Source organism: Ciconia boyciana, chromosome 2 (genome assembly GCF_034638445.1).
Source record: "Ciconia boyciana chromosome 2, ASM3463844v1, whole genome shotgun sequence".
Taxonomy (NCBI): Eukaryota; Metazoa; Chordata; class Aves; order Ciconiiformes; family Ciconiidae; genus Ciconia; species Ciconia boyciana.
In genome coordinates this window covers 67355655-67383325 of record NC_132935.1, presented here as the reverse complement: position 1 = coordinate 67383325, position 27671 = coordinate 67355655, and the positions used below count along the sequence as shown (strand labels likewise).

Sequence of the window (27671 nt, the reverse complement as noted above, 5' to 3'; positions counted from 1 at the left end):
TCTCTGGCCAGAAGCTACCGTGTTCTAGCATTTAAGTACCATCAATCTGCCCTGTTGCTTCAGAGCAACACTCATCCAAGCAGTAACATCTGCTTCAGACATCTTTTTCACCTTGCAGGAATTAAAAACCCTAGGTATTCTAAGTGCCTTGTTTACATTAAAACATGAGGAGTCAATGAATATTTAAAGCCTTTCCAGTAAATGGTGTATAGTGTAATTATGTAAGCCTTAACTATACAGGTCACTGAGAGTAAATACTTAGGCAGATTCTGCCATTAAAAATCTTGGCGGATAAATATTTTATACAGATTTGAAAAGCTGTAGGGCTTTTTTTTTACCACTACCCTACTGAGAGAATCTGCAGGACATTAAATTAATCTTGCAGTCTTTGAAGAGTTCCCATCTTTTAATCTGTTTCGAGGTTGTTTCCTGGCTGTGTAAGTGAAGATATCTTTATAGATCTAGGGAGCTGAAATACTAGAATGGGTCCAAAACCTGACTACGAATTAGCAGAGCACATTTTTAAACCAATGCAGCAGAGTATGGAAAATTATCTCTGGCTCTGGAGCACACAGCAACGTTGTTAACATTTCCAGCCAGAGCTAAACAGTCTTTGTCTCACACTGACAAGTTCAGAAGGTTTCATGAACAAATCCTGTCTTTGGTGGCTAGCCATGAAACATACTGATACAAAACACAATACGTGCAAAGATTATAATATTAGTAGCCTTACTTTAAATAACAAAATCATGAAAATTCAGAATTAAGACATACTCCATCCTTAAGCCGCTCTCTGGTGCTACAATATCAAAGCCATCTCCGATAAACCAGGCTGTCCTCTCCTGCACGGATTGCCATACAATGGCCTTTGCTACTTGCAAATCTCTACAAAGGTAATTCTTCACGACTGGAACTGCCTCACTGGAGAAGGAGATTTCAGTCTCCAATCCCTAAGGCATCCCTTGTGGACCTGTAGAAAGTCAAAGCCACCTATGTGGAAGCCCTTCCACTAGTAAAGGGCACTGCATGCACTGGCACTGCCATCGTAGTCTCTGGTGTTAGCATCCAACTAGTTTCTGGGAAATGTACTAGCATAAGAAACAACTCCTCTCTTAGGTAGACCTGAGGAGTCTTGGGCCTAATTTACTCAAAGATTTAAACGTAATAGTTAGGGTTCAACTAGCAGGAAACACATTTTCTTGCCTTTTCCACACGACCAGTCTCATTTGGGCAAAGAAAGACCCACAGTTTTTCTCACTCAACCTAAAGGGAGCAGCACGAGGCACCTGTGGTAAGTGCGTGCGCTGGCGCTGAAGCTGATGGCCTCTAATCATTCGCCGTCTTCCACAAGATGTTCTTATCCACACAGGAACGATAATGCCAAGATTTATCCCAAGAAGGACAGCTAGTCAAAACCAATAGATTTTCTCTAACTGATTGAGGAGGTGTGTAAATACTATTGTATTCAGACTTTCTTATAATGACAATTAAAAAGGCACCAGGTAAACTGAATATAGGATTTCTCAGCCTTGTGTTTTAGGATACCATTGATTTTTGCAAGAAAAATGGTGATTTATGGCAAAGATGCTCTCCATAAGCCTGTCAAAATGATTCATCGGAAGTCTTGCCTCTAAAGCTCTGCAAACTTAGCAGCTCATCCTGGCAAACTGAATGCAGCAAGTTCTTTACACCTTTCTCCTTTTCCCAGGAATCTCAATGCAATTCTGTGCTATAATTATGCTGATCAGCAAAAGCTTGATAGGAAGAAAGTAAAAGAGCAGGAAAACCTGTCACCAGCTGTGCTAGTCCTTCTTTTCCTAATCTCTGACATGGGGTAGATTATGCCAGGGTTAGGCGGACTGAGCGCTACCTTTATGAGAAACACCCCTCAAAGAGTGTAAGTATTTCAAAGACCTTGAGTATCTCAAAGACCCTTGTGCTCCGCGCTCTGTGTCAGGGTGGGTCAGTTTTAGCCTTAATTCATTCTGAGGTGTCAGTCCAATCAGAAAGGCAACAGATTTACGCTGCAGACTTAAAATAGGCATTTTGATTGTTTCGGTTTCAATATAGTTATCTGATTTTCTCTTCCCCCTTCATAATCCTCTTCCCCTTCTATAACTCAAATAACGTGAGGCTCAGTTGCCTACAGCTTTCTGCTTGGCTTGTGCACACTGTTGCACAGCAAGATTGCAACTCAGCAGACCCAAGCGTCTCCTTTCCTGTTGCAGTCTGGCCCATATTCATCCAGCCTAACTCTCAGGCACTTCACAAGGGTGCCCAAGCTAGGAGCGCAGACTTCTTGAGCTCCTCCTACCATCAGTGGAAGGATGAGCATTTTTAGAAGATGTTTTAAGTGGAAGAAACATCTTCTGGAGGTGCCCTGTATTCTCCATCAGTTGTGCAAGGTACCTAAAGTCAGATGAGCTGAATGACCACACAGGACATCACAGTTTGCTCCCTTCTTTAAGAAAACCACAATGTAGCACAAAAGCCGCTGGTTGCTGGAGGAAAGAGTTTTTGCCTCAGCAAAAGGGTGGGAGGGGAGAAGGAGGAGTGAGTACTTCACTTTGATGCTGACAGTATTTCCCTCAGCAAAGCGGCAGGGGGAAGGCAGACAATGCAATCTGGAGGTTGTTTTTTTTTTATAACTGGTTCTCCTACACTCCTCCAGTCTGCCACCTGCTCCTATGTAGACCCAGCACACGAAGCACCCACTCCGGAGGATCCTGGCAACAGGACTGAAGGATATCTGCTGCTGAAGAGTAGGTGAGCCTCCCTTCTGTAGGGAAGTTGGACAAATTCATGTTCAGAAGGGAACTGCAGCAGCCAGACCCTTTTTAGCCAGCCCGACTCCTTACTATTTCTTGGTATGACTGATGGTGCTAAAAATTGTGTTTGTAAACTGGAACAGAAAGCCCAACAGCAGGAAGACAAACACAAATTCATAATTAATTGAAACCTCACAATATTCTTCAATGTTCTGGTGCCAGCCTAACAAAGCATTAAGAGTGTGAATAAGCCCAATATATACAGTGGCTCTGGGCTGGTCTGTAACACACTTAAAATAAAACATATGCCGAAAGAGCTTGGCTGAATGAGGGCTAGAATGCTCTGTACTCAGCAGCATCCCACTGAGAGTGTCAAGTGGGCAAAACAATAATATTTTGATGTGGATAGAGAAAGGAAGAGGCAGAGAGGAAAAGAGAATCAACAAGAGAGAGAGAGAGAGAGAGCACTAGCAGTTTTAGAGCAGGCAGAAATCTGAGGCTAAATTAGAGTGTGCCCTTGAGATGATCTGCATCGGAGTCTCAATCTTTATATTTTGACACTGTTAGAAAAACTGTAAAGCAGAGCATTATAAAGGGTAATTTGGGAAGTTAAAGAAGCATTTTCAAGGATAGGCTGAGCTAATATCTGGTCTACTCTGCAAAGCTTCATCATCAACACTATCCAGTCCAGCATGGGGTGGTTGTGCAGGAACACTTGTGATCCATGCAACACACTAAACTGATAGAAATCGTCCAAGTGGAACTAAGGACAGAACTTGTCCCAGGATGACCGGCATTTTCGTTCCATGTTGGCATGCTTCTTTAGCTCATTAGATCCTACATCCCAACAGAATAAGTGATCCAAAGAAAAAGAACAGGACAGAACTCATTTCTTGCTTTCATGGGGATGTGGGCTCAGTGTCCTGTGTTGTTTCCTAACTACTTTCTTCTGGCTGATGCTCAGAGCGCTGCTGATCTGCTCTGGAGGAAGTTGTGTCCAGCCCTTCTTAACCAACTGAAGAAGTAAAAAAAGAGAAGAGAGACAGAGAGAGGAAGATCCTAAAGGAGTACCCTAAAGAAAAAAGATGTGCTTGGGCATTGCAGAGTTTTAAGTTAACTGTTTGCAAGCCACCCACAATAAACCAGATGTCACTTCTTTCATTCTGGGTGCTCTTTCAAGCTCATGTCCTATCTGAAAGGACTTGAAAATTCAGCAGCAATCTGACATGATGCTTTTCCCTCTAGGCAACATACTGCAAATTCCCAGGAAACATAAACAGAAAAATCACAAATACATGGACTTTCTAATGGATTATACAATGCAAAATATGACAAAATCTTTTCCTGTTTATTTTATGTTGTGCATACTCAAAGTTTCACTCAAAGCAAGCAGTGAATTAGTGAGTATTGTGATACTCACTCGGTCTCCCGTTGTCCTCTTCAAAATTACTAAACAGAACAAATGGTCATATATGCCTATAACCATGCATCCTTGCTGTGACCTGCAGCTGTGGTTGAGATAGGACGTGGAGCTTTGCAACTCCAAACAAGTCAGCAGGGTTGGTTAACGGGCACTGGAACTACTGGGGCTGTTACTGTGCAGCGGATTTGACATCCCAAGATGAGAGAACAGCCTTCAGTATCTTGGGACACTGGGAACAGTGGAATGTCTTTTAGCCTCCAACACTAATTTTTACATTTATTCCCTCTTCCTTCGCTGGGAGAGAGATATTAGTTCTCCCTGTCACTCTTGCAGAACAGAGAGAGAACATGTGAAACAGAGAAGCGACTTCTCTTAATTTTCTCCTTCAGCAATACTGCCAACTAGTATACAAGAGGGTTTGTTTTTTAAGAGCACGTCTTTGTTTGGGCTATGGAGAGCACTCATGAAATCAAGACGAACAAACAGGTCAGTATTCCCAGGAGCGTTTTTCTTTACCCAGAGAGACAATTCTTGAATTTGGAGCTACCTAAGATGCTGTACAGTATTAAAACAAGCTATGACATTTATACAACACTGGGTCGTTGTCTTTTTCTTTTTTTGGTTGAACCATCAAGTCATGAAAAGTTGACTAATGCAAAATAAGAACTGGAGCAATTTGTGTAATAATGAAGAAAATTTTGCTCAAGCCGGCATTTCGGTTTTTCAGCGTTGTTAATAAAAGCAAACAACTAGATTCACAAAACAGAGCTTTCCTGGCTCTTTCCTGTCTTGCAGCCCAATCACATGGATATCCATCTGGGACATGGGAGATTCATGGTCAGATTCCCTTCCTGTTGGAATCAGACCAGAGACTGGGCCTCAGGTGTCCCTCTGAGCACCAGCTTGTCCCCAGATCATCATACACAACAGCCATTCTGCAGCCCATGAAATATGTCAAATGGCCTCAACACAAAAGACAGTGATACCCAATAGTCGGATATCCTATGTTCCTGGAAAAGGTCACTCTCTCTTGCTCTGACTCACAAAAAGGGCTTGAACCAGGGTTTGCTAACTACCCATTGCCTCCAACAGTCCATTACAGGAGAGAAGAGTACCTTCTCCAGAGATAAAGAATGGCACCTAAACCACCCACCTAAATCTAAGCCAAGCCTCAAAACAATGCTTAAAAATGTTCAACAGATTTCAGATTTCCAAAATCTTTATTATTTTTTCTCTTTTGGTGGGATGTCCTGGTTTTGGCTGGGATAGAGTTAATTTTCTTCCTAGTAGCTGGTATAGCGCTGTGTTTTGGATTTAGGATGAGAATAATGTTGATAACACACTGATGGTTTAGTTGTTGCTAAGTAGTGCTTACACTGGTCAAGGACTTTTCAGCTTCCCATGCTCTGCCAGGCGCACAAGAAGCTGGGAGGGGGCACAGCCCGGACAGCTGACCCCAGCTGGCCAAAGGGCTATTCCACACCATATGGTGCCATGCTTAGTACAGAAACTGGGGGGAGTTGGCCGGGGAGGAGCGATTGCTGCTCGGGGACGGGCTGGGCATCGGTCAGCGGGTGGTGAGCAATTGCATTGTGCATCACTCATTTTGTACATTCTTTTATCATTATTATTATTATTTTCTCTTCCTCTGCTGTCCTATTAAACTGTCTTTATCTCACCCTATGGGTTTTACTTCTATTTTTCTGATTCTCTCCCGCATCTCACCGGGGGGCGGAGGGTGAGCGAGCGGCTGTGTGGTGCTTAGTTGCCAGCTGGGGTTAAACCATGACATGGGACTAACTGAAAACCAGCATATGGCTTGTCATACTCAAACTGCAGGGAGAAGACAAGAAGCCATTTCTCATGGCATGCAATACCAGAGGCAAATCTCAAGGCTTTCCTGAATATAAAATTTCAATATACTATCACTGAGAAAGTCTCAAAAGAACCCTGCCCACCAGCATTTTGTGCTGCAGTGCTCTCTTAGCCATAATTACCTGATTTCCTCTTTCAGTTTTTTTTAAATATCGTTCATCATTATACAATACCATCCATTTTCAGGTGGCCAAATTTCTGGCTGAGTCCCTAAGTTAGCTAGCTGCCCTTGGAGATCTGAAACCTGTGAATATAAATCACTAGACACAGGAGCTTCGGCCTAATTTAGATCACATGAAAGTATACTCTGTCCTTAAGAGCGAATCAGCAGAGATATATTGGCCTCATGAAATAAAAGAATAAGCAGAAAACTACATTAATTTTAAGCACCACCTCATACAGGAGAGAAAATCAAGAAAAGCTTGACAAATATAAAAAACCTTAAGGCTTTTATGGACAGAAATGCTCTCCTCTTAAAGGCAACAGTTACTTCCATTTGTTTAGAAACTTTGGGAAGACCAGCACAATATAGCCAACTCCTGAAAGGGCTGTTATCAAGGAAAGGAAGAAATGTGGGGCATTATCAACTAAAAGCTATTTCTATTCAATATCTTAGGGCAACCTGAGCCAGCCACTGGACAGCTTTGACTCTTTATGTATGGGCAAGCAAACAGTGCCTAACTGAACAAAGAATTATCATGTTAAAACAGGGCATGGGTTTGTAAGGAGAAAAACTTTTCTTCCTACACAGTAGCTTTTTCTACATTCACTTAGACATCTTGCTGGGGGATCCTGTTCATTGACTGCATCCTCTCAGTCACCAGGAAGATAATCAAGAACAAGCTATCTGTGTCTATCCAGAAAATACATATCTAATATATAGTAAATAATCTAAATCAATGATATGTGCTAGATATATGTGAACATATATGCCTGTATGTAAATACATATGGAGAGAGACAGCACATGTCCTTGATTTATAGATGCATACACATGCATACACATACGTGTATATACATCTTATATGTATATAGGTATGTATATACATACATATATATGTATTTATAATACATACAATACCTATATGTAAGTACGCATGAACACATGTCAGTGGATGTTTATATATAGGAGTAAAAAAATAAGTTGGGGATGTTCTTTCTCACTTTAAGATATCACTCATTTTGAAAATTTTTCATACAGAACAAAGCAACTCCAATGAGTTATTCGGGACTTAAGCATTTTATCAAGGAAGCTAGAATCTGGACCTTAATGTACCCTTTCCAACTACAGGAAAAAATGAACAGAAATTAACTAAAAACCTGAAAACCTTTTTCTTAAGAAGCAGAGAGTTAATGCTAGAACATGTATACACTAACCCTTCACCCAAATGCAGGAAGGAAGTGTACCATGCCAACTCTGAAGCCAAAGTCTTGGCCCCACAACTGTCAGCAGGAATTGGCCAATTTATAGTTTTTATATTTGCCATTAAGCGTTTTATCTCAGCGTTTCCCTAGCATCATCTCTAGTTTTATCTCAGCGTTTCCCTAGCATCATCCTAGGTAGAATGAAGACTGCAGCGGATATTGTTGAGGCCACTGCCTGCAAACTGGTGGATGCCTGAAATGCAGGAGGAAATCAATATCCATCCCAGCAGAGCTTATAGCATCCCTGGGAAGATCCAGCTCACTGAAGCCCTGTCTCACACTGATGATACAGTTGCCCCTTTATACTACCAGCTTTTCTGAAATGAGTGTGAGGCTTTCAGTAGAGATGACTGCTGCTCTGACTTCTGCTGTATGGTTGTCAGACACCCTTACTCCCAACCCTTCTTACTTCCATCAGCCATGCCTCTTCAATTGCAAGAAGCCCAAGGCATGCTGTGTGTACTTCAAGGGACTTTGTTGCTTCAGGAATGAGAAAATTACACTTTATAAGGTTATGCTTCCCCGTTTTGTACTTACTGGCCAGATCTGGCAGATTCTGACATTAGTTTCCTGCTGTTTGCCCCAGCAGGCAGAAGGCATGATATGGTCACATGCACACCCAAAAGCTTTTGTCCAACTGCAGAAGAGGATTTTTTTCTTACTACTCTCCAATTTTCTCTCTCAAAAAAGCAGTACATGGAATACTTACAGTGGCTTGGCTACCAAAAGCAACCTGGCCTTGTGAAGCACTCTTTCTGGTCTAGCTATCTTGCTGAGAGGTGAGTTATACTGGCTGTATGGCTTCTAGCTCTCGAGCTACCCTGGTATTAGTATTCCTACACAGAAGACCTAGCTCTGGTGATTTAATCAGGCTTTTCTGTGAATTCAGCAAGTATTTTGAATGTTTTTGTAGGAACTACACAATTTGCTTGGAAGCAGTTTGCTTTTTAGAGACTATTCCAAGAAAACAATGAAACCATGAAGAAAGAGAGAGTTAGATTACATTTTAACAGGGGTATCTGATGGCCTAACGTTAGTCCACAATTTTGGTACGGTCATTAAAATGCTTAAAAATCATACTCACTTTACCCTGAATATAGCTAAGTTAACTGAAATTGCTGGAATCTACATTAAAGCAAAGCACTAGAGTCTGAAGCTTTCTATTAACAAAGGAGCACTTACCTGTAATCATAGTTAGAGCTGATAAACTTGCTAAGGCTGGGATATCAAGGTTAAGGCTCTTTAAGTTTAAGGAAAAGTCTTTAATAGAGTCGAGCCACTCCCCAAATCCACGAAGGCACTGAAGTCTATGAAGCACAAGTCCATTGCAGAATACAAACTTATCCTCAGCAGTATCAGACCTCAAATAAAAATAATTGAAAAAATTAGAAATGCATTTTCTACTTTACAGCAAAATGCATAACCAGTATTGAAGTGTCTGTCATTTAAAATCCAAGGCATATTATCCTGAGACATATGTGGGCATTCATGTTTGACAATATGTCTCTCCCTTGGGGCCAAAGTACAACAAACAAGCTTCTATGATTGCTTACTTGGTAGAGTTATAAGCCTGAGGTTAGCTGTAGCATGTGGTGTAGACTGTCTAATTAGTTAAGATTTTGGTCCTGCCCAAAGGCATAAACAGAGAAGACATTTTACATTAAATACTGTATGTTTGAACCAAAGGAATACTAAGTGAGCGCATTTTGAAATACAAAACTAATAAAAACTGGAGAAATAAGAGATTCTGCAACTCTCAGCATTTACTTAGTCTCATCTGCATTTTTCATATTGTAAAAATTGATAAGGAAAAAACAATGGAAAATACATGCAATAATGCACCACAATACACATAGCATCATAAACTCTTTTATGTGAAAACCTGTCTGCAAGAGACATAAAACAGCCAAACTCTCCTCTCCTTCTCCTCCCTATTGCCAATATCCCTGTTAAAAACCACATGCAAAGGTCATTTTCAATGTAAAGAAACAAGGGCATAATTCAAATCACCAGTTTGGAATTTCCCCAGTCCCTGAAAGTGTTTTTGGTAAAGTGTCTTAACTAGTGCCAGACTGACAAATAGCATCTCACTCTTTTAAATGACTTGGTATTAAGAAGAAAAACAGTCTGAACAAGATTTTAAAGCTTCTTCATCCCTTTCAAAACAGACGACAAAGATGTGCATGCGCAAAAGAAGGGGGAAAAGGAAAAAGCTTTCATACTGAAGGTGCTTTTCTGTAGTTTGAATGCTGATGAGTATGAAGCAAACGTGCTCAAATAGTATCTGAGGATCAATTTCGATTACTATGGAAGAAGAGGATGGGGTATATCAAACAAAAAGAAGCGTATTAGCGAGACCTATGCTCTCTTTTTAAATCACTTCCCTGTTTTTTCTGCAGCGTAAAACAAATTAAACACCATATCCTGTGGATTCAGACATTGCTGATGTTTTGTGGGGTTTTTGGTACAATTGACAATGTTCGAAGATAGCGCCATATTTATTCCTTAAAAATATGTAGATGGATGATTTTTCACATCAGCTTAAGAGGAAATGAAATAAATAGTTACCTGATGGAGAGTCTTAGTACAAACAGCTCCAAAAAAGCTGATTCTATGAGTAATGTCTGATCTTCTTTTGGGAGGTCAGTAAATCCTGGGATTTTTTCTGCCCAGCCTCTAGTTATGTCAATGGAGGCAGTCAGAAGATTATAGAACTGTTGTACATGTTCTGCATCTGTGCCTGCAGCAGCCTGATCAGTGGAACAGTACTAAAATGAAAGCCACAGAAAGCAACGTTATATGCATTTAAGGGCATTCTGTGAAACATATGGCATTACCTGCCCGACAACATTTCCTTCTGTGGCAAAGCTGGTATTATTATCAAAGGCATAATAAGTAGGTCTACATCTATCTACCTATTTGGCTACCTACAAGTGTTTTACTGTTCAGAGGTATATTGCAAAAATATTTCCAGAAGTATAGAAATTGTTTAAAATTTATAAATAAAATGTAATACTTATCACAGTTTACAAGTACCTATATGCTATTAGCAAACAGAAACAGAAACCTGGTGGGTAGGATAATTTCCATCACACTAGAAGAGGAATACTATTTAACTTACTACAGTTAAACACTTTTCCCATTGATGAATTTGTCTCAGTACGTCCAAAACACAGATTTCTTCCAAAACCTCTAAACTGCGTTTTATCTGACAGTGGTAGAGACACGTAAGATAAATCATCTTTTATCTGACACATGCAGCATTGCTTCATTTGAATACAGAATTGGTTCAAAGTAAAACAGCTGCCCCATATCACCTCTCATCCTTCAAATAGAAGCATTTAAGGTTCAGGAGAACCTATTATCCTGCTGATGTGGCCATAACTCTTCCAGACAACCACTCGACAGGCTCAGCTTGCTCAGCTTCCCCGTGACCCTCTGACAGCTCCCTCCCTGCTATTTCCTAATTCCTCGCCAGTGGATCCCTGTCACTCCCGTGACACTGCTCTCTCTCTCGGCAGAGAAGACAACAGGCGCTTTCGTGGCTTAGTCCGATGCTGCGCTTGGAAAGCGCTGCTGGTTTTCTGAGCAGGAACTGAATGATTTGGGATTTATTGTAACAACATCCTCCCCATCAGGCATCTTGTGGGTTATTTCTGGGAGAGACTTCATACCCACCCTCTCTCTGGGACTCAGCCGAGGAAAGGTTGGGGTGGCTCCATGGCTGAAAGAAGTGTGCACGCCCTTTGGAAATGACTTTCCACATGCAGTTAGGGCTTGAGTCCGTCAGCCTAAAGGTCTCCCTAGCAACTCCCCAAGCCCGAGTGGAAGAAGAAAGACCCACATCTCTTTCCCGATTGGTAACAGTGGGCTGGCAGCCTGGGAGGGCTTTATTACAGGTGTGCCACTTGGGTTGCAGATATCACCCAAGTTGCTTACTGCAACCCAAAAGTCACCTCTGTGCAGGAAAGAGAGAGGGGGGCAGCAAGCAGAACTTCTCGGGTGGGTGCCCTGTTCTCTGCCTGTCCTAGTTGGAGCTGGTTGCTGTTGCTGGTAAGGGATGATGAACACAGTGTCAGAGTCGCTGACTGATTGGAGAACCATAGCAATCCTAGAGACCTCTGGCCATATTTGGGGTACCGTGAATGACTGAATGCCCTGAATGACTAGCCCTGAATGACTAGCCCTGAATGACTCTCTTCTGCTTACCCAACCTTAACTACACGAGTTTCTCATGGTAAGCTCCAGCTCACATCCCTAGTCAGCTAGTGAAACATGTGCAATCCCTCTGATAAAGTTCATGTGGAGACAAATTCTGCCCCAGCTACTCTGAAGGATCCTGTGACAGTGAAGGAAGTAGAGGCCAAAATACAGAGAGGATGGGGAGCAGCAGTAGAAACATCTGTATGCTGCACCATTTACATGTTCAGTCCCCCATCTGAATGGAGCAGTTGAGGATGCTCAAGCAGCATGAAATAACTAATCCTGGCACTGGACTGCAGCAAGATGCACTGGGGTGATTAGTGGGTAGAGAAAGATCATACGCTTTTTCAGAGACCTTGCCTGTTCTGGACCCTCTTAAAATGAAGCTGGGGAAAAAGCCAAGGCAGCGTGAGTGTAAGTAGGCGGGCTTTTCCCATTCATGGCCTTCAGCTCCTGAAGACTCTGGGAGATGTGCTTTGCTGTGCAAGGGCTGAGCTATGACTCCTCCCTTCTACATGGGGAAATGGAAAAGGCTGATGGAAACTCCTGCCTCACCACAGGTACTGTTAAGGCAAGACACATTCTTGATCCTTTGATCAGTGAGGAGGAAGGAAAAGAAAAGGAAAAGAGAAAAGACACTACCCTAAGTGCATTCTAAATATAATTCATCACAAGTCAGCGTAATTATGCCAGGTATTAATTTGCTCCCAATATTTATAAAACATTCATTTGGCAAAAGTAAGGCAAAGTTTTAACATTTTCTAACGAAGCTGAATGCTGCATTGTGTCACATAACTATGAGTGCTACAGTACAGTATATCCCACATGAGACACTTAATTGAATTAACTGCATCTAAAAAAAAATTGTAACCTGTGCTGGTTGTTATAGTTTAGTCCATGAGACCAATTTTAGAAGAAAGATAAAAAATTATATGGAATTGTATAATTTTTAGCTGCTATAATATGTCACTGCTTGCTACAAAGAGTTAGCACTTCCAAAGAATAGCTCAAATAAAATACTATTTACTTGTAATAGACTTATGAGTATGTAAGTAACCATAAACAATATGTATGGTTCTGTTTTATGCACCAACATCTGTGGTTTTTTCCATGATTATTTCATTGAGAAGAGGTGATATTTGACCTAACTTCTGACCAAAACAGCTGGTAAGCCTGCCCTTGGTCAGGAGGCCACGCTACGGAAGGGCTCTGACATGCATTTCTTAACCTACCCTGTGCAAACTGGAGGCACGCCGGGAGAAAGACAGAAGACAAAGCTCTGCCTTGCTCCCTTTCTCAGAGCCCCTTTGGGAATTAAGTGAAACCCGACTGTTACTCAAGGAGGGGGTTGAACGTGCAGCAAGCAACATTAACTTGTATAGTACATCTAAAGAGATTCGGAAAGCCTGACGTTGGGGAGCTTGATAGCACAACCTAGCTCTGCCCTTTGCCTGCTTTCATCAGACATTCATCAACTGCTACAGCTGCAAAAGCCTAACAATAACTTCTCTGCACAGAGAAGCTATGCTTGTTTTTCCAAAAGCCCCAATATTTGCTTAATTTTTGGCTGGGGAAGGGGGAGGATTGTTACCTAAATCCTGCACTCTCCCTCCAAAAAGGCAACATTTCTATTTATGTTGGTGGCTATTCTGCATGAATAAGGATGGCAAGATATAGGGTCTGTTTCTCATCTCACTTACTTAGAAGTGTAAACTCGGTGGAATTGTACCAGTAGAACAGGTGTGAGACCAGACTGCGGCCCTTGGCCTTTAAGGAGTTCATAAACCAAATTCTCTTCCTAGCAATTGCTTTTTGAAACCAAATACCTAAATATACCACTGCCGTGGACTGGTAAGTTAAAACCAGTGCTGAACTGAAAAGTAGCCGTGTTCTGAACAGAACCGGTTCCAATCTGTTTTAGTTTAAAATTCAGAGCTTATATAATTTATTTTTGGTTCGGGGGGGCGGGGTTGTGTGTGCGTGTGTGTAGGTTTTTTTGGAGGGAAAGGGTACATGTTCCTCTCTGAAACTCTTATCAGTATTTTTAAGATGGTCCAGACCTTACGGCTTGTAAACATGAAGACCATGGTAAACATTAAGGTCGTGACTGTGGAAGTGTTAGGACCGACTCCAAAGCCACGTTTCCAGATCTACCCATTTGTGGTGCTCGGCAGGGTCACAGCCTAACTGAACTTGCCATAAGCTAGTCTTTACAGGTACAGGGCTATTCTTCAAAGGAATTTTTTAGCATTGCAGTGTATTTACTGCATATTTCATTAGTTAATCTCAGTTTTTACACAGCATTTGTTTCTGATCTCCCTTAACTTTTCAAAAGAAGTATAACGTTTATGAAAAACATAAGATTCTGTTAATTTCTTCTAGCATATTTTTGTCTTTTCAGTACTGCTGAGCATAATAGACTATTATATATTTTATTATAAAGAAAACTTGGCTATTAATATGTCATAACAGACAATCATACTTAATCTTTTAGCTACCAAGACTAAATTAATTTACTGTCAATCATATGCTTCCTGTAATGTCCAACAGAATTGTTCAACAATTAGATCTGTGGGCTCTTTTCATTAAAAGAGAAATAATTACTGCAGGACAAAGAAAAAAGTGACATAAAAATACACAATTTTCATTCAGTTTTTTTTAAATGCAAAAGAACTTTATAAATAAATAAATACTTAAGGTTAGATACTGCTTTCATGGCCTGGGTTATTATATGCCTGTAATTCTGTGGAACCCAGCAGATTTCTGTCAAAGAGCACATCTCATCACACACCTCGGTATTTGCAGAATGACCCCCTGAGACATTCTGGGTAAGTTAAAATACATGTAAATATGGCTAATGCATTCTCCCCTTAAAAGGCTGTCAGATACTGGACAGCTAGATTCTTAATAAGAATTTGGAAAATTTTATGATTGTATACTTACAGATTAGCTTGAAGAAAACATGTTACAGCATGCTTAAAATTGCTAAATTATATATGTAAGTATATTCTAAAAGAGAATAATGTAATTTTTATATAATTACAATCAAATATGTTTTAGTATTAAATATTACTTAGCAGCAAGTGATAAATGGCCAATGTAGATGTTGTCTGAGTACAGCTGAATTTTTTACAGTCTCAGATTTAATAATTTTTCATTAAGGGGAAGGAATTTGATCTCGTTTTTCCTTAGCTGTATTTTTTTCTTTTTCTATAGCAACCTGCCTAAAAATTTAACAAGCCATTTCAATGCTGTATTTTAATAACTACAGAATAGTTTTCTAAGCTTTCAAAATATTCCATGAATATTTAAATGGTAAATATGATACATTAAAGAACAAGGTAGCAAAAATATGTAATCTCTGGTAGAGCTTTGCTGAGATAATTTTTTAGAATTTTGTTTTTAAAAGGTTTGTTTCACAAATGTGAATTTTACTAAATAAATATTCATGCTGGGGTATCCAAAGCCAGACCCTGGTTGCATTTAAATAATGGCAAAATCCCTATTGATTTCAATAGAAATGGCCCTACCCATCCAGTGTTACTTTGCGCAAGCCTTATATCTGAGTATTAGGGAAGTGCTATTAGATTTTAGCATTCAGAACCTGAAAATTAAGATATTGGACATATGAGTCCTGCTCCTGAGTTTAGTAGATTAATGCATCGTATTGTAATTGCTAGTGTTTTGGCACAGCCTTTTGCAAGAAGATTGCTCTGTTTATCCACGCATTTTTGCTTTCACTCACCCATGGAATATACTGCAGATAACTTTGTGATTGAGATCCTCACGATGAATAGTTACTAACACTAATTTCTACTGCACCTCCTTTCCCCTCATTGTCCACCAACCATGAAAAGACATGGCTGGCTCGACAAATTTCTACCCTCATTCAAATTTCACATTTAATTTCATTTTAGCAAACCAGCTGGTAAGTAGAAATGCAGTTCACGAATCATTTCTACGTGGAAAACAAACAGGTAAAGAAAAGTGAGACATACTCTTGAATAGTCAAGCTCCCTGGGCGTGGAGTCGGTTAAAGCTCGTACAAGGGCGTTCATCATGCTGATGGGAGGAGAAGGCGGGGAGGGCTGAGAGGGTTCTTGCTGTAAGGGGCTCTTTGGTTTGGAAGGCAGCCGACCTCTTCTCCCTTTCAGGCTGTCGGTACGGACAACTAGGTAAAAAAAAAAACGGAATCAGTTGTGAAGATACCAGTAAACGACGGATCAGAATGAACACCTGCTTTTCTTATGGTGGCCAGCCCGGCAAAAATAAGAGCATTCTCCGGTTTCAGCACATGCTCTTGATGCCTTTGATTGCAAAGGAACACAAATGATACCAAAATTGCGTCAGACCTATGATCATAAGCAGCAATGTAGCTGCTAACGTAAAGCCCAGCTGTGTTCCTAGCGTTCGTGCTTTGTTTGCAGCACATCTACACGCCCGTGTATGTGTGCCCATGCGCACACACGCACAGAGACACTCTACTGCTGAAAGAAAACTGAATGTGAAACACAAATTCTACTGTTCCTACTACTGGTGCACCTTTTAAATGGCAGAGTCGTTAATTCAAACTAATTTTAGCTTTCTTGAAGCATTTGAAAAAATATGGTCACGCTATATAGGTTATATTATCCATGTTAGTATTTGCAATGGGACTGCTCACACAGTATTACTCACATACTTCAATATTTGCAGAATTGGGACTAATGAGCTGATCCTGTTTCCATTTAAATTAATTGCAAATTTACAATCAGCTTATGGGAATGAGACAAGATCCTATGTCAAAATGCACACAGTCCAGTGCAGCCCCCAGTGACATAACAGGGGGAAGCCAACAGCATTATTGAGCAACGTTCAAAGTTAATAAAGGAGACATTTTGGCCACTGTCAAATTATCCTCTCGTGACCTTGCTGTTCTTGAACTCTGGGGTCTAAAGTCTAAATATGATAATATAGGTGAAAAGAAGAAAATCAATACATTATCACACGAATGCACATATTTTGGGGTAGGTTATGAATCCCATCACCATAAAATTCCTTGTAAAGACATCCATGTCCACACACACACAGAGATTCATTAAACGTAATATTTCAGTGTCTGGGATAATAACAGCAATAGTCCTTACCTTCTTTAACCATGCCGACACTGAGACACTTCTGAAACCGGCAGTATTGGCATCTGTTACGACGTCTCTTGTCCACTGGACAGTTTTTATTTGCAAGACAAACATATTTTGCATTTTTCTGAACGGTTCTCTGTGAAAATGCAACACAAAAATAGTAAACTGATCGTTTCTTGAACAACTTAGAACCTGACAAAATGTGTTTTAATTACAACATGAAAAGCGACAGTGCAATTCATATAATTAGATAAAATTAATTTCCTAACACACTAGCCTCCAGGAAAAACAATTTTATTAGTGTTAGCTGCTGACAATGAAAATCATCTAGGATTGTTCTGAAGCAAGTCTCTGGAGACAGGCAACTTTGAATGATAAAATCATATCTGAAATTACCAGGTCATCGCATCTACCTTTGGGGATTAGATTATCTCCGCTTTTAATATCCCTTTGGGAACAATTTTCTACTTGGTTCATTCCCTTGATTATTGCTGACCTTATTAAAATAAAATCAAAATGATCTGCGATGTACTTCTCTTGCTATCGCTATTGTTAGTCAAATACCACAATAACTGGTTTGGTTAGCCATTAAAATCATCAGGGAGAAAAATAAAAATACCAGAAACCCCTACAAATATGTTTAGTTAAATATTCTAGGAAAGCTAAACTGACCTGGGAAAAAAAATAGACAGAATTATACTGTAGTTATATACATTTAATTAACTCTAAAATAATCTTAAAACTACACAATAAATTTAAAATCTGTAAAAACCTGGTAAGCCTTGGCAGAATGTAACAAATATTGATGCAAAAATGTATTACGTGTTTCCATACTTAAAATCAAAGATACATCAATAAATAACACAGCACAAAAAAAAAAGACATTAATAGGAAAGACATCAGAACAGGAACAAATTTATCAGCTCAACATTCAATATTAAATCTTTCACTGCAATTAAATTAATGGAAAAATGTTATTTCATAATTTGTGTTCCTTTTCAAATAACAGCCTCAATGTACTAAATATAAGAGAGAAAGCAAATGTTGTTCATTGTGCTTTAGAGCTGAAAACTTTAATTTTGCAGAATAAGCTCTAGATACTGCTCCCAGTCAAGGATATGCTATTGATTTCCACAGGGGCAGGATTGGGCCCATAAGAGCTGCTATTTCCAGGTTATTTGTGTTTCCTTTTCTAATTATATTTAAATAACAAATGAGTTTTACAGGAGATGTGCGTTTTACCATGTTGTCAAAGGATTATTATTAAGTAACATTAGCAGCTCTGTGTACAATAAAAAAATGCTGTAAGCCCTCCCCCCCAACTATTTTTGGACTATTTTTGTTCCCATCGTATCTTTTACCAGAACAGGGGCATGACTGCTATCTTTGCAGGAAGGAATATACCAAATCAACCCCAAATGTATCAAGTCTTAAACCTGCTGCCCAGAACCATCCCCCTAAAAGTCTGTCCCAAGTTCTTCACTTAAACAAGCTAATTCTGAAAATAATACTGGAATCTGAACTTGGTCTGTTGAAAGGAAATTACGAAGCCCCCAAATCTAAGAGCAAAACGAGGGTATTCAAATCTTAAAAACATAAGCACGAAAGTTCCACTGAGAAACTGCCGTGTGTAAGTTATTCGTGCTGCTATTCAGCTGCGAAGCCTTCTCTGTTACAGAACGGGCATCGGGACCCTGTGCAGTGCTTATTCACTGCTCTGCAAGCAGCTTTCCACTGGTGAGGACTCACTGGGCTCCTGAACTGAAGAGTAACGACGAGGCAGCAACCAAATACAACTAGAAGGGCTTGGGTTTGCCCCATGCACGAAACCAGTTTCCTCCTGGCGCCGACCCTGCAGCCCTCCTCACCCCAACTGCCCCAGGACAACAAATGGCACCGCTGCAATCAACTAACATGCCAAGTGGACTTTACGATTTCTGGATTTCTTTCCTCACTTAAAAGTGAGGTTTAACTGGAACGAGTGACTGAGAAAAACCCAGGCTGGATGTATTCCAGGTGAGTTTTGCTATGGAAAAATGTGGTTTATAGCTCAGAGAGGGGTGACCCATGCTCCATTGAGGGACGCTGGCAAACCGGGGACGTGGTTTGCCCAGCTCACTGCCACAGCCCCTTCTCAGCTGAGACTGGCCGATCCTTTTATCCTATGGAGGGCTTGCTTTGGCCTTCTTCAAGAACTTTGGGTGGGTGTCCATCATGCCCTGCTGGGGGGCTCTGAGCTCTAACACAACACCCCCGAGCCCCCCGGTGAGGACCAGGAGCGTACTGGGGCAGGTAAGGAGGGAGGGGAGGCTGGGGGAAGCAGGGAGGGGAGCGAACCGCAGAGCTCTCACCTTGAAAAAGCCCTTGCAGCCCTCGCACGTCCGTACCCCGTAGTGCTGGCAGGCAGCATTATCCCCACAGACTGCGCAGGTGCCTTCCCCGGACGAGGAGCTCCTGCTGGGCGGAGATGGGAGGCCGCTGCTGCCGCCGCCGCTGCTCTCACCCATCAGGCTGGAGGTGGCTGCGTTGAGGCCGAGCGGTGAGAAGGCTAAGGTGGCTGGTCTTTTGGCCAGATGAAGCCCGTAGGAATGGCTCTCCATGGGTGTCTGGCTGGCGGCGGGTCTGTCGGAGCCCAGGGGCAGGCTCAGGGAAGCAGGGTCGTAGCACATGTGGGTGGCCGCGGCCGGTGTGTGGGGGGGCGAGTGCTTGAAGTGGAAGAGGGGGAAGCGCGGAGGCACGGTCTTCATGGGGGCAGCGTCCATCAGGTGGCCGGGCGGCAGGCAGGTCTGCGTGGGCTGCAGCGGGGGCTCGTCCCACAGGCTCTGGTGAGAGGGGAAGCCAGGTGTGGTGGGCGTGGAGGGCGGAGATTGCTTGAAGTACATGGAAGTGCTGGGCATCCCCTCGTCCGTGGAGGGTGGCAGTGAGGGCTGGTACGAGGAGAGCCGGGTGTCTTCCATCTTTATGAGGGGCCTCTGGCTGGAGGAGGCAGATTGCATTTGGTAGAGGCAGGAAGGCTTGAGCTCGTAGCTGCCAGAGTAACCCTCCATAAAGGTGCTGAAGCTGGGAAGGGAGGTGGTGGCAGTGGCAGTGATTTCGGTACTGCTCAGGTCCATGGTCAGCTTGGCATAGTCAGGGTTCATGATCTCTGAGCTGTACTCCGAGCCATACGCGTAGGTCTGAGCTGCATAATTTGAACCGGGCGGTGAAGGACTATACTGCGCTTGCACACAGGGCATATCTGCAAGGGCAAAGGGGAACGTTAACAACAAGCCCAGCGCGCCGAGGCCGCGGCCCAGGCCCTCACGAACTTCTTTCCTAAAAGCTTTCCCACATTTCACGGAGCTCAGTTAGACACCCGACTCCCACTCTCGCCTGGACAGGGGACATATAAATTAGCCTCGAGTCTTTGCCTTTCGACAAGAAATATGCATCGGGGATCGACTAAGCATTAGGTACTAGGGAGCCTGCTCTCATCTAGTCGCGGGAGCAGCTAAAATTTATACGAGTGTCAGTGAGAGAAGAAGCCATCTCAAGCTGCCCTACATCTGCTGCTTAATATACATAGGTGTCAATGAGAATTAGATAAGCAGAATGAAAACAGTTTATGGCTCTAAATCTATCTCTGTATGCGTGCAACCGTGCCATAAAATTTTCATGAAGGGTAAACAAGATTATCAAATGCATAATATTAAAAATGGTATTTATTTTAAAAGAAACAGCATCTGCAGCGCATGTCAGAGGAACAACTCAAATCACAGTGTTTGCTACTTAGGACTTGCAAACATCAATTTTGCTTACTCAACTCTGGGCCTTTGAAGCATATTTCTGGTCAGCTAATAATTTAAGGTTGCTGTCTAACTAGTAGTTTTAAGGCTTATCTGTGGTAGAACATTCTCCTAAAAAAAGTGAGTGGTACAACATATCCCTAAATTTGCGAACATGTAAGAGAAAAAGTACGTGGTGATTCTGTTTCTGTTTTTATAGGAAAGCAAGGCTGAGGCTGCTAATGTAATTGTTTTTAATCCATTAGTCATAAAAGTTAATGTGGTTCACCGGTAGTTGGGATGGTTGAAGCAACACAGTGCCTGGCTATAAAGATTTGATTTTTTTTTTTTTTTTTACATTTCCTACTAGTCTGCTGTTTCCTTTGTTGCTCTCAGGAAATAATGGATCCAATTCTGCAACCCATTTAAGGTTTGCCTGACTAAACACTGGGAGATTCTAGCCCAATACTTGCAGCCCAAACTAAAAGTGTGTGGTGTATTTTGGTTCTGCAGCAGAGGAATAAAATGCATCAGTTAGTATATATTCTCTTGTAAAGAGAAAAGAAGAGTAAATATGGAGAAAATGTACAACAAAATGAAGTGCAGTTCATCTCTTCTTAATCGTGGTAATTTATATTGCAAAAGCACTTGAGAAACAATTCATACTAAAAAAAAGCTGCCTTGAAAATAATGGGGTTTTCCTCCGTATTTTAAGAACTGCCTTCACCTATAATTTTAAAATATTCACTTGAGCCTGGCATGCAGGAATCCAAATAATTTGTGTTAAATCAACTTTTAATTCTTTCCTGCCCGCTTTGCAGATAAACATATTTAAACTAAGCACCAGATTTCAATTATCGTACTGTCACAAACCATTCACATCTTTCTTCTTCTCGAGAAAACATTAAAAACTAAGAAAAAAAATGGTGCTGTTTTCTGAAATTAAGACCTTCCTGCCTGTAAATCCAAATACTTAAAGACAAAAGCAGGACAACCCTTTCACAAGCCTCGCCTCACCTCCCAATGTTATTTATGTATTTTTCTACCGTTCTCTTTTTTCCTATCAATTTCTGTCCACACCACTCCATGCACGCACATTTCATGGCAAGTCCTATTGCTATCGTTTGTTAGTTTAAGGACCATCTGTTAAAACGTAGTGATCAGTGCTTAATCAAATAAAAAGGGAAAGAAATTCCTTCCATGTACCTCCACTGAGAACTGACTGAGGACCACAACTGCGTGAGCGGACAGATAATGTCAGGAGTGGATGTGTTGATATGCAACCCTATGAAGGATAAAGGCTTTTTATGCTAGCTCAGAAAACGAGCAGGAGTTCAGGGAAACAGATCATTATGCTTTTTTTTCCCTGCTTTTTTCTGAGTGTAACAGGGTTATGTCACTGAATTCTGTGCAAAGTGGGGCAAGAAAACAGAAGTCTAAAATAAGGCTGACCTGAGGACAGAAAAAATATCCCTCACCTAAAGGTCTAGTCTCTCCTGGCTCTGCAAGACTCCTCCTACCTCGCCCTTTGCCAGCGCACTTGACTGACTAATTCTAACCCCTACTTTTCCACTTAGGGCGCCGATATTAATTACCCTGCAAAGTAAATACCCTGGGATTTTTCTCTTCTTTACCCAACAATATTTTCAAAAAGCCCCACAGGAGGCGCATTGAAGAGCAACCTGTCATCAAAGCCCAAATGAATGGGGGAAAAAATCAGGGTAGGGACATTCAGAGCTATTACCTTACTCTTCTGCTATCTTTGCGAGAGCTTGACATAAGGGATGCCCGGTTTAACGCCAAGCAAGCTGTGCTCCTCACAGGGACACTAACATCCCCCCCATTTTCCCCTTAAATCTGGCACGTCTTTGGCTGGGGGCTCGCAAGCCCCATGTGCCCAGGCAGGGCATCGCTAAAAGCCCTGTGAAACGCGGGCGCCGCCCAGATCCTGTCGGGATTTAAACACCCCGCGGCCCCGGTACGGGACGTCGGGGACCGATGATGCCAGAGGGATTTGGGAAGGGTAGGGGCCGCGGCAGGAGCTCCCCCTCCCCCCCCCTCCCGGGAGGAGCCGGGCCCCGGGGAGCGGCAGCTTACCTGGCGGGTATCTTGCGCGCTGAATGGTGGGGCTGGAGGTGCGGACGGAGGCGGTGGCGGCGGCGGGCGGCGGCGGCGGCGGGGTGGGTGCCGGCTGGGACCTCTCGGCGGAGGCGGGTCTGGGGCCTGGCCTCGGCGGGGGGCGCTCTTCCGACCCGGGCTCTGTCCGCCGGCGGCGGGAGGAGAAGGCAGAGTCAGGGGGCGGCGGTGCCCGGCGGGGCATTGGGGAGCCCCCCCCACGCCTCCCCCCCGGCGGAGCGCCTCGGGGGGGACGGGGGGGGACGACACCTTCCCCCCCGCTCGCACGGCAAGCCCCCGCCTCGCCCCGCGGGTGGGAAGGGGGAGCCGGACGGGGAGCGCGTCTCTGCCAGCTCCCGCTCCCTCACCGCACAAAAGGCAGAAAGCACCGGGCTGGGACAACGGAGCCGCCCGTTTGTTCTCCGAGAGAGGAGCCTGGGGAAGGCGAGAGGAGAGCCCCAGGCGGGGTGACTACAACAGGCGGGGCAGCATCCCTGTGCGTCCACTTCCCCGCGGGAACTTTTTTTTTTTTGGGGGGGGGGGAGGCGGCCAGCAGCAGGCTGGAAGTTTCTATGCAAGGTGCCGGCCGGACTTTTGGGGTATCCCACCAGCCCACCTAGCCTGCGGCGTCTCCGGGCCCCGCTCCCCGCGCGGCTCTGCCCCACGGGACGCCCCGCGGCCACCACCGCCCACGGGAGCCGCTGCCCGGCGGCTCTTTCGCCCGCTCCTTGGGGTTTTTTTTTTTGCCTTCCCCGCGCCCCTCGCCTTTGACACCCCCCCCCCAGCTCCTGGGATGTGAAGTGACTGTCAGCTCATCCCTTCCTCTCCCGAGGGTTTTGTTCCCTCCCGAGCTGCCGCTCGGCGCGGAGCGCCCTGGGGCTCCTCTCCCTCCCCGGGCCGCCGGTTACCTAGAGACACTCGCTGCGCTTTTAACCATGCAACACCCCTCCGGACTGCAGCCGCCCCAGCCAGGAGCGCAGAGCCGTAAGGGCCGTAAATTAGGAGGAAATAACTACCCTTGTCAAAGCTCTTTTCTTCCTCCGTGCACTTTACATTCAGCCCCGAGTGACACCCCTCCCCACCCTGTAATACGAGGAGGAAACCGTGAAATACTCCATTGTGATTGTGACTTCTTCAGGCGAGTTTCGAAACCTTCATTTACCCGGGAGGGACCGCGGAGGGGGACGCTCCATTGAATTAAAAAGTTTCGAGCTCGATTTCCACCGCCGGTTAGCTCGCGATTTTTTGGGGGGAGGGGGGAGGGATCGCCCCGAGCCGCACGGTCACTCCAGCAAATATCCACGAGCTCGCGTGAGATTCACCTCCGAAGAAACCGTCTGGTCTGGTTTAGTCCATTGTTTTTTACCGGGGCTTGACTCCAGCATACAACGGTCTCCACGGAGGAGAGAAAAATAGGGCGAAGAATGTAATCGAGTGAAGCGGCTTGGATAAAAGTTAGCGATTCATTCCCAAACTTTTTTTTTTTTTTCCCCTGGAGAAAAGAATCCGATCCCAACACGCCAACCCCCCTACAGAAAACAGCGCTTTCCGCCCTCTCCCTGGGAAATGTCCTCGCACGGAATCCATCGCCTCCAAAAATTGCAAGTTAAATAACAGCGTTATTAACTAGCCGCGCGAAGGTGAGCCGCATCTCCTCCCGGGAAAGAGTATCGCGATAATGCCGTCCCCATGACCGCCCCCCGACATAACACCACAGCCCTGCGCCCGCGCTTTCTCGCCTCTTTCCAAGACTGAAACTTCTTCCGCAGCTATTCGGGCAAGCCGGCAAAGGCGAGGCGCCGCGGGGGCAGGAGCGGGGCAGCGGCGGCGCAGCCCAGGCTCCCCGCGCCGCACCGCCCGTGCCCGGGCACCGCAGCCCCTCATTACCGCTTCCGACCTCCGAAGGGAAAAGTGCACGTTTCCGAGGAGCAGATGCCGGGCAGACGTGCCGAGCAAAGATCCCGTCTCATTTCAATACAATATGTCACATTCCGGCAATTACCTCTTGGGGCCGGCTCTTGCGGGCTGCCGAGGGGGCTGCTCTCTCCCAAAGTGAGAGCCGACCAACCTGCCCCGCCGCCCCTATTAGCTCGAACTTGTGCAAACAAAACCACCTATTTCCCAAGCGCAGTTAAAGGAAGGAGACAAATTGCTGCCATTCATCACCGGGCGCTGCAAACTCCCCGCCGCCGCCGCCGCCGCCGCCGCCGGCAGCATCATTTCCATGACAACAACTAGCAGAAATACCTTAGTACCACCGGCTCCGGCTCCCGCTCCTCTCCGCCACAGCCCTCCCGTTTGCGAGGGGCGGCGGTGCCCCGGGCACGGCGGGGGTTGCTGAGCCGGCAGGGAGGCTCGGAAGCCGAGCGGCAAATGAGCATCCACGGGGGGGGAAAGGAGAGGGAAAAGTTTCAGCGAGAGCCCGGCACGGCAGCGCGTCGGCTGAGCCGCACCGCCCGCCGCCGGCATCTCCCGAGCATCTACCCCGGCGGCCCAACTTTCACGGAGCGGGGACGCGTCGCCTTGTCCCTCTCCCTCGGCCGCTCCCGCTCGTTCGTATACGTACTCGGTTGCTGTGGAGGTTCCGTCTTTACATCTAGTTTGTAGGTGCCCGCTTCCTTAAAGGCGCATGTAGGCGCTGTCCAGCGACAGGACCCGAGACACAAAACCCCGGAGACTCCCGGCGGCTGCAGGTCCGGAGGGTGCGTTATCCCGAGGCATGGAAAAGGATTGCAAAAGCCCGAGGAGCCAGGAGCCCGTCCCCGGGCGGAGGGAGGGAGCGGCCGGGCGGGCGAGGGATGCCGAGCCGCTGCCGCCGCCGCCGCCGCCGCCGCCGCCGCGGTGTGCCTTTGTGTGTGTGCGGCGGGAGCCGGGCCGGGACCTGCGCCCGCGTCCCCGATGCGAGTGCGAGTGCCCCGGGGTGCGCGTGTGCCTGCGCGGAGAGAGGGGACGGAGGCGCCTCTCTGCGCTGCTCTCCCGCTCCCTCTCTCTGAACGTCATTTATGTGAGAGGAGCCCTAGCGGCCTCTCCATAGAGCGGCTGGAATGCGAAACGTCAATAGTGACGCCATGGGAGCCTGACGCTACTGACCCCCCCCCCCGCCCCAGTGTGTGCGCCGCGCTCCCGCCGCACCGCGCCGCGCCGCGCCGTGCAGAGCCGAGCCGTACAGAGCCGCGCCGAGCGCCGCCGAGCCGAGACGTGCCGAGCCGGGCCGGGCCGGGCCGTGCACCGCCGGCAGCGGGACAGGGTGGCCGGCCGGCCGTCTCGGGGCTGGCTGCCCGCGACAGCCTGGCGAGGCGCTCCCAAGACAGATTAAAATTTATTATCATCATTATTATTACTATTATTTATTATTTATTATTATTGTTATTTATTATTATTATTAAGAACAACAACAGCGATCGTGTTGTGCTGTTTTGCAAACGCAGCAACTCTGCCGGAGTGGTTCAAGGGAAAAAGAGCTTTGCTTGGTTAATTAGTGGCACTTTCAGGAGGAATTATTAAAAGTCTCTTTTTTCTTTCACTTTTTTTTCTCTTTTTCCCTTTTTTCTTTTTCTCCTTTTCTCTTTCGTATTTTTTCTTGTCTCCTTTTTTCCTTTTTCTTTTTTCTTTTTCCTTCCCCCCCCCCCTTCCTTTTCTTTTGAAACTTTCCCGTGCGCAGGAGCGAAGAGCAGGTTGTGGAAGGCGCCGCTCTGAGCGGGCGCTCGCGGCCCCGAGAAAGCGCGGGCTCCCGCCTGTCTGTGTGCCTGCCTGTCTGTCTGTCTGTCTGCCTCTGTGTGTCTGCCTGGAGCACCGAGCCTGCGGCGGCCGGGTCCCCCGCCGCCTCCGCTGGCAGCAGCCGGCCGCCGCCGTGCCCGGTGCCGTGTTTACTTCCGCTGCCGGCGGCCGGGCCGTTTGCTATTGTCACTGCGGCCGTTATGGCCGTTGCTGTGCTTGTGCTTCGTACGGAGGGGCTCTGCGACGCGAGTTCAGCCGACGGGGCCGGGACGCTGCGGGGCCGGGGGCGAGCAAGGCGCCCCGCTTCGCGCACGCCCGCCGCCCCGAGGCGGAGGGACCGGCGGAGGCGGCGGCGGCACTTTCGCTTCGCCCGCTCGGGGCCCGCCGCCTCTCGCTCCGCCAGCCTGGCGCCGGCACCGCCGCGGAGCGCGCTCCCGCCCCGGGCGGCGGGGAGGGGAAGCCGGGGCCGGCGCGGGCCTCGGCGGACGCCGCGGAGCGGCAGCGCGGCGCGGAGGCACGTACGGGCCCGGGATCCCCTTCCCGAGGCGGCGGGGCCAGCGGTGCGCGCCGTCCTCCTGCGGGCGCCGGGGCCTCCCTCCCGGGCCGGCGCGGCTGCCAGGCCCCCGCTCCCCCCGCGGGGGAACCCGCCGGCCGCCGGGCTCCCCGCGCGGCGACACTTCCCCTCCGGACGCAGCCAGCCCCCGGCGGGGCCAATCAGCGCCTCCACGTCACCGCGGAACGCCGTGCTCGTGCCGCCGCGGCCAATCCACGCACAGGACGCGGCGGGCCCCGTTCCGAGGGGCGGGGCGTAGCGGGCTGACGCACGGCAGCCGCGTCATTGACGCAAGCGGCGTTGCTAAATTTAGCCGCCGGGCCCCGTGCAGGGCGATCGGGATCGCGCGGGGGAGGGGGCGGAGCCGGAGCCCATTGAGCGGCGGCGGCGGCGGCGGCGGCGGCAGTAGCGGCGGCGGCAGCGGCAGGGCGGGCGCGCGCGCGCGCTGCGCTATTTTTGGGCCCCCCGGTTGTGATCCGGCCAAACCAAATATAGACGCGGGCGGGTATTTATAGCGTCGGCGAGTCCCATTGTCGTGGGGCCGCGCCCCCGCCCGCGCCCGGCTTCCTTTGGGCAGGGGGTGGAGTGCGGGACCGCGGGGACCGCCTGCCCGCGGGCACCCCGACGCGCCCACGCAGCCCCCCCCCGTGCACCCACCCCCGCGACTCTCCGGAGGGGGAAAGCCGCTGGCGGGGGGCGCCGGCCCCAG

At 46.3% G+C, this 27671-nt stretch overlaps 1 protein-coding gene across 3 annotated transcripts in view; it reads right to left on the bottom strand.

Annotated features, from left to right (window-relative positions):
• Positions 1-25705, bottom strand: part of NR4A3 (nuclear receptor subfamily 4 group A member 3) — a 30270-nt gene extending 4565 nt beyond the window's left edge. Inside the window, exons 1-7 of one of the 3 annotated variants that reach the window (XM_072852875.1) lie at positions 25259-25703; positions 22675-22836; positions 19165-20051; positions 16820-16949; positions 15692-15864; positions 10059-10258; positions 8673-8851 (exon numbers count right to left, since the gene is read on the bottom strand). In XM_072852875.1, the coding sequence (XP_072708976.1) occupies positions 8673-8851; positions 10059-10258; positions 15692-15864; positions 16820-16949; positions 19165-20049 (1567 nt within the window). In that variant the 5' untranslated portion in view covers positions 20050-20051; positions 22675-22836; positions 25259-25703. The other 2 variants (XM_072852876.1, XM_072852877.1) reach the window with 2 other exon arrangements.
• Positions 25706-27671: the final 1966 nt, after the last annotated feature.